This window comes from Larimichthys crocea, chromosome III, assembly GCF_000972845.2.
Source record: "Larimichthys crocea isolate SSNF chromosome III, L_crocea_2.0, whole genome shotgun sequence".
NCBI lineage: Eukaryota > Metazoa > Chordata > Actinopteri > Sciaenidae > Larimichthys > Larimichthys crocea.
In genome coordinates, this window is record NC_040013.1 from 8,880,311 (window position 1) to 8,894,226 (window position 13,916).

Here is a 13,916-nt window from a genome sequence, read left to right on the forward strand (position 1 = left end):
TTTAAATGTCAGACTTTTTAGTTTCAGTCTCATCTTCTATCTCTTTGTCTCAATCTTGTCTCTATTGTGATCCCTCCTCTTCTCCCTCCAGTCCCTCTCCCTTTCTCCCTGTCTCTGGCGTGTTAGATAGCCACTGTTCAGACCAATGGGCTCCTGTTGTTCTGGGCTCCCTGCCACTGTTGAACCATCAGTCCTGTACTAATCTCCACAACTCACCTTCCCGGGCCCAACCTCATCAATCTTATCCCCGCGGGATGGGCACACTCTCTAACACACACATATATTTTCACCACAGTCCCAGGTGCTTGGAGGCTGGAAGTCTGTCCTTAAAGCTGGTCGCCTGAGTTGAACGTGACTGACTGTGACCCCGTTCTCCTTGCAGTTCATCCTACAGTTTGACATCCGTGCGATGCTAATAGCTTAATTGGGACGTCGAGTCCTTCAGGTTTTCGCTGAGGTACGACCACGTCGGCCGTGTGAATCAGTGCTCTTTTATTGCAGACCCTGTGGGTGGATTTATGAGCAGGGGAGAGGAACGTGCCACTTTGAGGACCTCTAGTGGCAGCTAAGCAATAAAGCACGCTGCAGTGATACACTGCGTGTGTCGTTTAATTGATTCTATTTAGGGGAAACTTCAAGTGTCTAAAGCCAGGATTTAATGAATATCCCTCAGTGTGAAATTCAATAGACCAATGACGAAAAATCTCGCAGAGTAAACATTTTTACCAAAAAGAACATGCTGTATAATTGCACCCTTTAGAAACAGAGAAACTGAACTCACTCCAGTTGTATCCAAACTCGTCCTCCTCCTCCTCCTCCTCCTCCTCCCCTTCCTCCTCCTCCTCGTTCTCCTCCTCTGCCTCAGCAGGTCTGCCAGGAATCTCTGTCAGCGTGTCTGTATCAGTCTCTCCCACATGGGGCACCACTGGCAGGAGGAGGACAGTGCTGGTGGGAGATGCCTTCGCCGCTTCACGCTTTGCCGGCTGTCACGCCGCAGATGGAGGGGCGGGGGGGGGGAGATTTGAAAATAGTTCATGAGCGAAAGTTGGAGAAGAAGACGACGGCTTTATCTTAGCTGATTCGTAATGTTGACGTCAAGTTGCTATAAGTGTGTATAGGGTTAGGGAGGCACATGGGAGCTGTTGATGTGAAGCCATGTGCTTGGTTTAGATATAAATGTGAGAGGCTCAAATCAGATCTAGGTCGAAAGTAAAAGCAAGAATAGTGATACTGATGTAATAAATTATCATTAAATTCACCCATAGTTATTTATATCTGCACTTATCTGGAGACAAATCACTTTTCACTCGCTCTTTTTAAACATAAATCCCGACTGCGATCAACAGAAAAATCTCAAATTCGCCTTTTGACGTCAAAAGACAAAACAGATTTCACAAAACACCAAAGGAGTTTAGACAGACGGAGGAGATGTTAGGACATGTACACGTGTGTGCACGTACAGCATGTTATAGAATACACTCAATACGTGTAAAACTGTATTGGGGATATATCAACATATCAGTACGAGCACACACAGAGAGAGAGAGGAAAGTGGAAAGGCACAACACAGAGACCCACAAACCTTAAACGGGGTAGGAGTGAAAGGGTTAGTTGGGGAGAGGCGGAGGAAAAGTCTACTGTGACTGTCAACCTCCTACGGAGAAGAGACAAAGTGCAACAACTTTAGACAACACACTCATGACGCCCACAGCTATTGACAGACAAACATATCTTGAGTTCACGGTGAGAGGTTGGAACATATCTACTGGAATCCGTATTTGTATGTATCAAACCTGCTTCCAGCCGCAGTGAGAAACACTCGGCTGTGAAACAACAACAAACACGATGCTGATACTGTACGAGCTGCTGGTGGAGTGTTAACTGGAAGCACCAACCTTGTCCTTGTTGTCCCTCGTCATCGCCGCGGCTCTCTCATCGCTGGAGTCTGTTATCAACTGCTTCATAAGAGACAGATATGAAAGTCATCACTCGTGAATTAGAGAGCAAATTTACAATACCCACTTCAGTGTCAGCAGACAGTAAAAGAAAGAATCCGGTAATCCTATAAATATTAATAAGTTCATCCAAAGTCATGAGTGTTCTAAACGGCTAAGACCAGTCTCATGCACCATATGTTGTGTCGTGTAAAACCATCTGTCGAGAAATGTTACCACATTTCTTAAATAAATAATAATAAAAAAAACTTCTACTTGTTCCCTTCAGCTCACTTGAAGCGAAACCAACCACGCACACACGCGCGCAACAATGCCAAAACACTGATGTGTCGAGTGAAAAAGCTTATCCAGCACCACATCCCACTCCAAGCTTGACCATTTGTCCCTAATGATCGAGCTTTAAAGGTTTTGCCAGAAAGTCTGGCATTTTGGGAGAAAAAAAAAACAAAAAACATATTGCAGTTTATAGTTGTTGTTTTTTTTCCACACAACAGTGTTTGTGTTGAGTGCCGACTGTCGTATCAAGTTGTCTTGTTTGCACTGGCAGTGAGGCACTTGAGACGATGTTTGAGGGATAATTAGGAAAAAATTGGGTCTTCAAAGCCGGAGGACAGGAAGAAAAATAAAAATGCACTTAAAGTAAAAAGCCTCGGCCGTGATTTGACTTCTTGTTTGGTGCAACGGAGAGATGAAGCGAATCACAGACATAAATAAGGCGCCGTGTGCTAACAGATGAGGTAAAAGTATTGATTCTGAACACACACACACACTGCATATGCAGAAGCAGAAATAGAACAAAAAGGTTTAGGCGTTTGGATGAAACCCAACTGTTTTTAATCTTTAACTCCACACAAGCACGCTTCTTTCTTTCATCCTCATCCTCACTCATGACATGCGGCTCATCATTAAAGGTCCAGTTTGTAAGACTCATGACATGCGGCTCATCATTAAAGGTCCAGTTTGTAAGATTTAGGAGTATCTATTCAAGATATTCATTGGCATGTTTTCATGAATGTATAATCGAAGAATTGTTGTCTCAAAATGAGCCCTTTAGATTGATGCAGTGAGAGAGGGTCCTCATCCTCGGGGTCCACCATGTTGAACATTTTTTCTACAGTAGCCCAGAGCAGACAAACCAAACTCTGATCTTGATATGCCTTTTTATCTTTATGTGTTTTTGCAGCTACATGCATGGAAGGAGTGGGGTGAGGCGTGGGAGAAAATTCACATGGTTGCAATCTGCAACTTTACCACTAGGGTGCCAATAAATCCTACACACTGGACACAATTTGAACAAGTCAAGAGGGTCAAAGTGAAAGAGACAGACAGGTACACGAGCAGGCAGACACAGACACGGTGTAGCTTTTCTAACCTGAGGGCAGGCAGGTGCTAAGCAGGTTTGATTAGTGCAGCAGAGGCTTGACCCGCGGTGGCTATTTAGCTGCGGAAAGGGCAGGGGCGGCTTCTAAAAGCAACACACACACACACACACAGGACCAACAAGCTGACAACATGACGAGTATTTAATACGAAGGCTGAGCCCTGCTGACAAAATTGAATCGGAGGCCGTTTGGGAGAAAAAAAAAAAAAAAAAACAGGGACGGGGTGGGCAGAGGGCGTGTGGAGGACAGAAGCACCTCAGGTTTTTATTTAAATGAGTAACCATTAAAGCAAGCGGCATCCCTTTAGGACAGCCGTTTCCTCTAAATCAAAAAAAAAAAAAAAAAAAAATCAGAGCAAAGCTTCTTTCTCTGAAATTCTTTAACAAAATGTTTCAAAGATTCCTCCAGGCTACCATGAGATTATTCACTGCTTACAAGAGACAGATTTGAAACTTAAAGGGAAACAGCGTGGCTGTGCATACACTCTCTGGGTGGCCCCCAGTGGCTGGAATTTCTGACCTGCCTACAGCGCTTAAAGATATCTAATCAAAATAATCATTTTCAAACTATTCGCTCCATTGTTATGAATTTAAGTGGAGCTGCAGCTCAAGCTCATCTTCTTTTTTAAATGTTTACCTGCTCCGCTTTGTCAGGTAGAAGCAGTCCATTACTATATTTTGGCAGCCGTGGAGCAACGCAAGTACAAATGACTTCCTCATTTGCTTTTCTATTGTGCGTTTGATGAGTTCCTTTATTAGATATAGCACTTCAATAACCCCTATGGTTGAATTGCATTAAGAATGTAATCTGGATATGAATTAAATGTCAGCGCCTTCAGCGGAGATGTTTTCTAAAATATTTGCTGGCGCCTGTGACAAAAATTGATTTAACCATTTGCTGACCCTTTTGATTAAAAACATCATTCTGGGTCATGTCGTTATTACGGTGAGATTACTGTGGTAGAAAGTAAAACAGGATGTCTGGATATTAAAATAAACTTTCAGTTCTTTTTCTCCCAGAAGGAAACTCCGATTCCAGTTTGTCTTTATTTCCATCAAGGCGCACATTATGTGTATATCAAAGTCAAAGATGCAGTTAAGAAGAAAGACTCCGCAAACAATGTGAGAGACAGGAAGAAAGAGGAGTTAGGAGAGGTAATGCAACAAAGATTAACCGTGATGGATAGCTGATGCAATACAAATGAGGGGAGACCAAAAGCGAAAGACAGATTACCTGACGTGTGCGATGTGGTATGCATGTGAAAGCGGTGGTTTGTTTCTCTACAGCGGATGATGGAGCTGGGTTATATATTGACTCAGGCTGGGAAAGCAGTGTGGAGGAACAGGAGAGGATTGAGGCAACTCATAATGTAATAACTCTAGTTTAAAATGAAGTATATGCACTTATGGTGGGGACAACCGTGTAAAGGATTTGTTCCACATTGTGGGAAGCAAACTTTTGTTTGATGAAATGCTATTCCCATGTCTGTATCCTAAATATGAAGATAGTTAGCTTAGCTTAGCATAAAGACTGGAAACAGGGGGAAACAGCTAGCCTGGCTCTGTTTAAAGGTAACAAAACCTGCCTGTATAAATAAGTGAGATTTAAAAGTGTGACAGATGGAGCCAAGCTAAATGTTTCCCTCTGTTTCCAGTCATTGCGCCAACAGTCTTCATAGCTTCATATTAAGCTAGCCAGCTAACATTCAAGTGTGTATTTGGAGTAACCTGCATGAACTGATTTTTAGCCACTTATCACTTTTTAAGTTGATGTGGCAAACATATTTACACATATTCAGCAAAGACATAGCAGAATTAGTGTTAATTAAGTGCAATACTCCTTTTAGCTCTTTGGTCTAGCTCTCCTGAGGGACATACCTGGCTGCTAAATTAAGCTAATAGTCGGCTAAATACTCCACTGGTGTTACTAGCTTGTTGCTAACTTTGTCTGTCTGCTGTTGGATGCTGGGCATTTAGCATGTAGCGGGTATTTAGCATGTAGTAGGTATTTAGCATGTAGCGGGTATTTAGCATGTAGCGGGTATTTAGCATGTAGTGGGTATTTAGCATGTAGCGGGTATTTAGCATGTAGAGAGTATTTAGCATGTAGCGGGTATTTAGCATGTAGCGGGTACTTAGCATGTAGCGGGTACTTAGCATGTAGTGGGTATTTAACATGTAGTAGATATTTAGCATGTAGCGGGTATTTAGCATGTAGCGGGTATTTAGCATGTAGCGGGTTTTTAGCATGTAGCGGGTTTTTAGCATGTAGTAGGTATTTAGCATGTAGCAGGTACTTAGCATTTAGTGGGTATTTAGCATTTAGTGGGTATTTAACATGTAGCGGGTATTTAGCATGTAGCGGGTATTTAGCATGTAGCGGGTATTTAGCATGTAGTGGGTATTTAGCATGTAGCGGGTATTTAGCGTGTAGCGGGTATTTAGCGTGTAGCGGGTATTTAGCATGTAAGCAAACTGCAATGACAGAAAACAGTGTGAACATAAACAGTTACGGGCCATAAAGATAAAACAATCTGCTTTAAGATACTACAAACCTCTGCAGAGTTGGGTGATAATTATGTAAGGGTTTGTCACTCTGTTGTTATTATAAACATATTGATTATAGCCACTTTAAGATGTTCATGTATTAACACGAATACTTGTCCCTCATCTGCATGTGCTACATTACATCATGAGTTGCGACAAGCCTTAATGAGGACCTAGACTGTTAAGGGAAGCATGTGGGGAATAAGCTCTTAAATAACAATGCATGAAAAGTGATTGACAATGAGAGATTTGACACTGGAGCCAAGCCAGTCGCAGCCCCAGCAGGAAACTACTTAGTCATGCTTTAAAAGCCTGAGGGCACTTTCAAACAACAAACGTTGTTGTTGATACGGTGATTTTCAATGAGTGTCGCGCTTAGAGGTTAAAACTTGCTAATATATTTAATATGCCACGCTGGGTTTGTTGTTGCTCTCATGACAGATTTCAAAATCGCTTTCCTTCAACGTTCAAAAGGAATCCAGATTCTACAGGGGTTGTATATTATACATTTTAGTTTTTGAAAGTGCCCTAAGTGGCCTGTGCAGATACACTAAACTGTTACTGGAGGTGGGCGAAAAAGAAAAAAGAGTGAGAAAATTGTGACCTTTAGATTATGAGGTAGTTACCAGCAATTGATTTGACACTATTATACGGACTTACCCTGGGCCTGTGGATAATACTCTGGACTAAGAAAGAAACTGGATTGCCTGCCCTGCGTATGGCCTCAACTGCCTCCTCGTGACTAGCATCTCTTAGGTCTACTCCATCCACCTGTCAAGAGATATGAGGGAGAAGTCTGTCAGGCATCTGAAATCTCCACTCCACATGAGAATTTTCTCAGAGATTTCATGCTCTCTTCAGTTAGCCTGGTTCTTTCAAATGACTGCAACTCCATAAAATAACACCAGATTATGTATAAAATCTAGATTAAAAGATCTAAATTACACCAAAAAACAGCCTAAAGTGGATCAGATCTGTTATTTCACCTCTACAATCCTGTCTCCAGTCTTCAGGGTCCCGTTCTGTCCAGCAGGACTGTCCTCCAGGATGTGTTTAATGAAAATTCCCCTCATCACCTCTCCGTTGCTCAGCCGGCTGCCCATCCCTCGACCCCCGACGATGCTGATACCCAGAGACTTGCCTGGCTCTCGGAAGAGCTCCACTCTGAGGAAAGTACCCAGATCAGCATACTATAACTCTACTGCAGCTTCTGCTGAATGCTTGACAGAAAATACTTCTATCTTTGTGTGTCAGTGTTTCATATGACATGAACCAAGAAGTTCTGTTCGTCCTGAACAAGTGTAGATACAGAGTGTACTCACTTTCTGGGTTGGTTCCAGTTGCTGTAAGAGGCGCTCTCCTCTCCCTCTCCATCTTCCCGTTCAGGGAGGTTAGGAATATCTCTAAACAGATAGAGGAAGAGTTTGACAAGTCTGTAAAAACTTAAAGTTCGCATGGATGTCAGGGCTCCAGTAAAGCTCGATGGACAAAACACAAAGAATATATTTTGTTAGGTAACATGAATCAAAGTTACTGTGGTAAAGTGCAAGGACATACTTTGGAGCTGGAACTGGTACTGGATCTGTTTCAGAGAAGACGCCCTCTTTAGCCTGCTCTAAGCTGGCTTTGTACTCCTCCAGATACTCTGCTGGAACATATGTAATGCTGAACACACACACACACAAGCACAGACACACACACGCACACAAATGAGTCAAACCTTCATTACCAACCTAAGTGGTAACTATCCTCCTGTTCATTATGAGCTCACATGGTAATTTACCAAAAATAGAAAAGAACTGGCATTCAAGTGCAAACAGGTATGAACGCCTACCCCCCACACACATTTCCTTAAAAAAAATCTGCTTGTTTAATACAGAAGCTTGTTTTTTTTCGCCAGCTAATACCCAAGTGAGCACATTTTCTCCAATGCATTCTCCAGCCAAAGGCGAGATGCAGTGAGAAATCTATACAGGCCCTTCAAGCCTGACTTTTCGAAACAGATTTTTACCTTTATAAATGTCTGAGTACATCAGGTCTTGTATCTCCTACTGTGTGATGAACATGTGACAAATCTGAAGAGGGGTATCAATCATTGAATTCCTGAGCAGGTTTCTTAATTCACGTGGAGCTTGCTGACAAAATCTGACACCCACTCGAAGTCCCATTTCCAAACAATTCAGAGTGAAGTTGTTTCTGAGGCGCACAATAACACATTTGAGTGAAGCTGACAGATCCTCAGCAGATGGGTTGATTTGGGTTGGGGTTTTTTTTTTTTTTTACACGTGTTGGCATGTGAACAGAGAGGAAAATAAATCCAAGTGAAATGAAGTCATGAAATGGATAAATGAGTTCACTAAGGATGTCACAACATGCAATGAGAGCCATGGCAGAAGTTAAATGTCAGTGATTAATGGAAAAACAGTGAGTTATAAATGGTATGAAACATCCAGGTAATAAGTGAAAATGTTGGTCACAGAAGTTAAAGAAAGAAGTTATTCAGCAGATAAGTAAGTGATGCAGTCAGTTAAGATTTATCCAGATATGTGCGTTAGGTTATGTACTGACACTGACTGAGGAATTTGAAAAATATGCTGGTTAATCACAGGATAATTAAAAGGTTAATCAATGTATCTGAATGACATTATGAAGAGCATCTTCACCAATTAGATTCCAAAATTTTTTGCCGTCCTTTGTTTTGACACTTGACTAAACTGATCTGACTTTCTAATTCTGTCTCTGGATAAAGCTCTTGAACAGACTGCGATGAAGCCCCGAGAGCAGATGGAGAGAACGAGAGGAAGGAAACCGAGATGGCAGCTTCTTGCCGAAACACATCGCCGGTGTGGAAGTTAGTCATACTCACACATAAAATGGGCACAGATCGTCCTCAGGTGCACAAGCAGATCTAGAATGTGAAGAGTTGGCTTTTATGCACCGAAAAAAAGCTAACAAACTGCCAAGTTTAGTTCAGCAAGAAGAACTTGTGAAATACCACATTCGGGTTCCTTGTGAGGTAATTCCCTCAAAGGGTGGGAGGAAGGGTGATTCATTTAAAGTCTGTGTAAAGGTAATTCTGAGATTTCTTTCAAAATACATTAAATATGTTGCTGAAAACGTGAAAAGACGATATATTACTGAAATGTGGAGTTAAAACACTTTTTCACCAGTTTTCAGTCCAGGATTTTGTGGGCGGTCCTTAAAGGGTGGCTCGATGACACGCTGAGGCCACCTTGAGCATACCCCTGCACCCCGAGCAGAGAGATAGAGATGAATTAATCTCGCTCAGAGTGTTTCAAAGTTAGTCATGTCATTGTCTGAACTCATCTGACACGTTTCAGTCACTTCAAAATTGCTGCTTGACTGCTCCCATTCAGTGGACACGCCCCCACAGTCCTGGAGCTGAGAATACTGCTCATTTACCTGATTTTGACACCTAATTTCATAATTTTTTAATCACCTTAGTGGTTAATACCATTTTCTTCTTTGGTCTGACAAACATATTTATTACTTTTATTACTTACTTACTTTACACAGACTTTAATGTAACATATGACTGCATATGCTGCTTTTACATCACCCAGTTTATAGAAAAACATGATGTGCATCCCACCACCATTCATTTTCAGGAGCAAAGAACAATTTCACAGCACCTTGGTATCGAAATCCAAATTACGTCTGGATTGGAATTTCAGCTAAACAACTGAAAGTTGGCACATAATGAATCGTAAAAAAAAAATTCTGATTCATAGTTGCAAATGCAAACTGGTGTGTAACATAAGTAACAACAACGTTGTATTGTGCAGCTGCACTGTGAAGAGGAATGCCTCGTGCAATGTTAATCAGAAAACAGTGAACCTGTGAAATCTGATCAGCTGAGTTGAGGGATCAGTGACAATCAAACTCATAAGGTACAGACGCAAGCATTTTAGATATTAGCTTATTTAAATCATAATTTTATCAATGTTTGACAGTTCATTCAGAGAAAGTTCCGGGAAGAGATATGAAACAACTTTAACACAGATCTTACATTTTTCAAAACTTCTAATTTCACATGTTACATGTCTACTTAGTGTCTTACCCCAGGTCTGGTCCAATGAGACAATGTCTTCTAAGCATGGCCCGAGCCTGAGCGTTGGTCAGGTTGGCTGTGGGCTCTCCATTGATGGCCAAGATGAGATCACCAACGCCCAGACGTCCATCGCGGCTGATGGACCCACCATGGATTATGCTGCGGATCAGCATTCCCAAACCATCTTTCATGGCACTCACTGTCATCCCTTTGAGGTAGATTATGAGAAACTATTACGCACTCATTTGGATTTTGATCTGAATTATTAAGCTCCAACATACAGTAACTGCCCTTCAGTTACTGAAGGATTAAAACTGAACTGAAAAGAATGATCAAAATGAGGACTAAATCCATTATAAAAGAAAATGAACCCTAAATATAAAAGAACTAAATAGTTTCATTGATATGTCAGTAAAACAAGAAAATGTCCTCATATACAGCAAATTCTCCTGGAGACTGTCACAGTATTTACAGATTTGGTTTTCATTCTCAGTGGAGAAACTTCAGACTGTGGCATAATACATTAATGCATAATATATCTAAAACTTTCAAAATCCCTTATAGCACAGTCTGCAGGGATTCTTTTGCAAAGATCATAAAAGTACCATCAGTCTGTTCTATTTAGTGTGCGAGTGGAAAACCCAGACGTACTTAGGAATTTGTGCAGACAAATGAGGTTTTGTTTTCAAATGAGGCACTGAGGATTATAAACGGTGCTTTCATAACACCTATTTGTTTCAGAAGTTAAAACTTAGTTTTCTCAGAGTCAGCGGCAGTCACATGCAAAATGCGAAATGCAAAAATATAGCGCTGAAATTACCCTTTCAAAATGGAAAACAGCCAAAAATCTTTTTCTATAATTTTGCTTCAAATCTGGCATTCATAAAACATGACACAGAACTGAAAGGCCAGCATGCTTTTCAGTTTTCGCAAACTCATTTACACTTCTGTGAAGGCTGAGGCAAAAATAAATGAATATTAAAAAAAAAAAAAAAAGAACGTGAAGAAATTAACACAAACCAAGGCTGGAGTTGCCCTTGACAACTGTGATAGTCCTTTCAAAATTGCTCCCTGAGGTCAGTGCTTCCTTGTCAACGTCTTCTGCTGATTCTCTCGCGCCAACCTCCTCGTCCTTGAGGGCGATAATTCAACACAGTTATTTGTGAAAGTAAATGAAAATATAAGGCTGTACACCAGACAAAGCACACGCCTCCGGAGAAAAGGTAGGTGCAGTGAATGGGCTTTGAGAATAAATTCAAAACAAATGAGCTTAGAAATGTGTTTATATAAGATTTGAAAAGTCTCATGAATGACTGTGAAGAGGTAACAGTCAAAGATTCTATTTAAAATAAGATCAAGGATGGATACTATTCATCAGTTCACGTGAATGCTGGTTGCTCATCTTGTTTTTTTCAAGACTTATAGATTATCTGTTAAATCCTCCATATCTATGTTTTGTAATTGGACCATTTAATTTACCTTCATCAAAATCTTTAAGTCTCCAATATCTCCAAAAGAGATGGGTGGCTCTGGATAATGAAGCGACTCCACAGGTTCGTCTGGGACGTTAGATCTGGTTCCGATTTCTGCAAACGGGCTGTATGAGTTTGAGCACTCCACTAGTTCCTCGCCGGTCGACTGCTGAGCCAGGTACTCATCAGGAATGCTCATTATGGCATTAAAATCAGGGACGTGACCTCTCAAACCTGGAGGAGTGAAAGATTTCTCCGGAGAGAATGCTTGAGTGTTGTCTGCGAGGCCGGACGGTGGTACAAAGCGGGGATGCTCATCCAACAAGTCCAGGCGAGCTGTCAGCTAGGGTAAAACAAAGCACAGCAGCTGAATGAACGTTCCACTCTGTTAGTTAGACAATTGCCCAACAGGGGGGATTCATCTTGCTCAGCTGACGGTCCTGCCCTCCTTGTAATGAGCCATAGAAAAGCCATCAGTGGCCAATAGAGGACAGCAGGAATTACTGGTGATCTTGAGTTTGCCATGCGCAAAATGTGGTTTTATTATAACAGCTTCTAAGACTTTATTAGGACCAGACTGAGTAGTGATGAATCTCAGCAAGCACTTCCCTTAGGGAGCCAGAACAGAAGTATGAATCTTTAGAAAAAGTTCAAATATGCAAATATATGATTCACAAGAGGGGGCTCAAAAAGCAGACATAAGAAGTGGAGTAAAGTGAGTTTCATTTTAATAAGTAGTGCCATAAATATAGGGGGAACTAGACTGGGCAATAGTGACGTAAAGTATTATAGTAACTAGTAACTATACAAAGGAAGGTACTTCTATGACAATTACAGAAATATACAGGCAAAAATCCACTACTATATTTTGTATGTGTTCAGCCCCTAAAGTTAGAGAGTATTGTATCTATAGAATATAGTATGTCTGTGGTAAATACACACCTTTAAGTGTACATAACATCAATATGTAATAAGTCATTTTCATTGTCGCAGAGGGGGGCGATAAAACTAAAAGTTTCGGACAGTATTTTCAAAACAATCTTTAGCGTCTCTAAAACTATGACACTGAAATCATTACCATAAAAACAATCTGGACATCAAAGTTTTACTGTCACACCTCAGGCGTACCCAAATAAAGCTTAAGATGCCATGAAAGAAACTTGTATCGATTTCATAGCAATAAACGATGTTGGTCTGGCTTGGTCTATTGAATTTCATCTTATCTGTGACATTAAAAGAACACCTGATAAGACCAGAGTGAGTGAAAAGATTTCTAATATATATTTTCTATGGTGTTCAACAGTACATGAATTACTCTTTTCAAAACTAGATAGCAGAAAAGCGAGTAGGACAACTGTAATCTATTAATGCAATCAGTGGTTTGGAAGACTGACTTTGTGGACTTAACAACTGCTTAACCATAAACAGGTGTGGAGAAAAGTCCATATTCCTCGAGAGTATCACCTTAGGTACTGTCAGCTGAAGTAGAAGTGAGATTTATAAACAGACTCGTTGCCTCTCTTTAAAGCTTTGGGGTGGGAATGTTCATGAGAAGACTGAGCTGCCTGACCTCATACAAACATTCGAAATCTGTTTTGTGAAATCCCTCGCTAGTATAAAAATGCCCCCCAGTTGTGTTGTCCCTCTCGGCTTCCCTATTAAGAAGGCTTTTTTTATTTTATTTTTTTCTAAGAAGGCCCGACAAATAAGGTCAGCTGTGACCTTTGGGAAAACTGGAAGCGCACAGATACCTCTAGGAAAACAGTTTGTGTAGCCCTTGCTCTTCTTTGTTTATTTTCCTTATAATTTAATATCCATTTGGGGAGTAGCTGTTCTCGAGGCACCTAGAGCAACAAAAGCATACGCAGCCAACAATCCCCATACAACAACAAAATCAGTAATGATGTTACTGCCTCAACAAACAAAAACAAACATTTCTCATGGCTCCCAATAACTAAAAAACAAAGACTAATGACTACATGCCGTATGGTGCGTCGTGACAGAGGCCATTTAGTGTTGCGTTAGCATTAAATGAAATGAGGGAATAGCTTCTGAGTTTTGTGCTTTTGGTTTTTGGGGTCGTTGCCGTATAAAGGAAACGGTCGCTTTACCTTGGGCGTTGATGAATGCAGGTAATCCAGGTCCGCGCTGCATGCGCTGCCGTGAAGAGCAATCATGGATGTCTGGAAAGTGTCATCCTCTAACCCAGAGTAAGTGTGATCTAACACCTTTTCATCACACAGGTCTGCTTCGCTGGTGTCGATCTGTGATAATGAGTGGAAGTGGTATAAACGACCGGGACACAAAAGTGACCAATTCTAGTGTCACTAATGCTAAACTTATCTAACTACAAAATACTGTTCATACAACAGAAATATAACCTTTAATTAACTGCATCGATTTGTCAGAATACTACTAACATTTAACTGTTGCATTACAAACAAACAAACAGACCTCTCTTGGTAAAATTAGGCAAATTTTACATTTAG

At 41.0% G+C, this 13,916-nt stretch overlaps 1 protein-coding gene across 12 annotated transcripts in view; it reads right to left on the reverse strand.

Annotated features, from left to right (window-relative positions):
* Nucleotides 1-13,916, reverse strand: part of mpdz (multiple PDZ domain crumbs cell polarity complex component) — a 46,009-nt gene that overhangs the window by 12,079 nt on the left and 20,014 nt on the right. For 6 of the 12 annotated variants that reach the window (XM_027277659.1, XM_027277660.1, XM_027277666.1 and 3 more), the window contains 13 exons: nucleotides 13,539-13,691; nucleotides 11,435-11,770; nucleotides 10,976-11,087; nucleotides 9,965-10,163; nucleotides 8,750-8,791; nucleotides 7,441-7,548; nucleotides 7,206-7,286; nucleotides 6,870-7,047; nucleotides 6,544-6,654; nucleotides 3,328-3,420; nucleotides 1,896-1,958; nucleotides 1,583-1,654; nucleotides 782-983 (listed from right to left, as the gene is read on the reverse strand). In XM_027277659.1, coding sequence (XP_027133460.1) covers nucleotides 782-983; nucleotides 1,583-1,654; nucleotides 1,896-1,958; nucleotides 3,328-3,420; nucleotides 6,544-6,654; nucleotides 6,870-7,047; nucleotides 7,206-7,286; nucleotides 7,441-7,548; nucleotides 8,750-8,791; nucleotides 9,965-10,163; nucleotides 10,976-11,087; nucleotides 11,435-11,770; nucleotides 13,539-13,691 — 1,750 coding nt within the window. The remainder of the gene's footprint in view (nucleotides 1-781; nucleotides 984-1,582; nucleotides 1,655-1,895; nucleotides 1,959-3,327; nucleotides 3,421-6,543; nucleotides 6,655-6,869; nucleotides 7,048-7,205; nucleotides 7,287-7,440; nucleotides 7,549-8,749; nucleotides 8,792-9,964; nucleotides 10,164-10,975; nucleotides 11,088-11,434; nucleotides 11,771-13,538; nucleotides 13,692-13,916) is intronic. The other 6 variants (XM_027277661.1, XM_027277665.1, XM_027277664.1 and 3 more) reach the window with 6 other exon arrangements.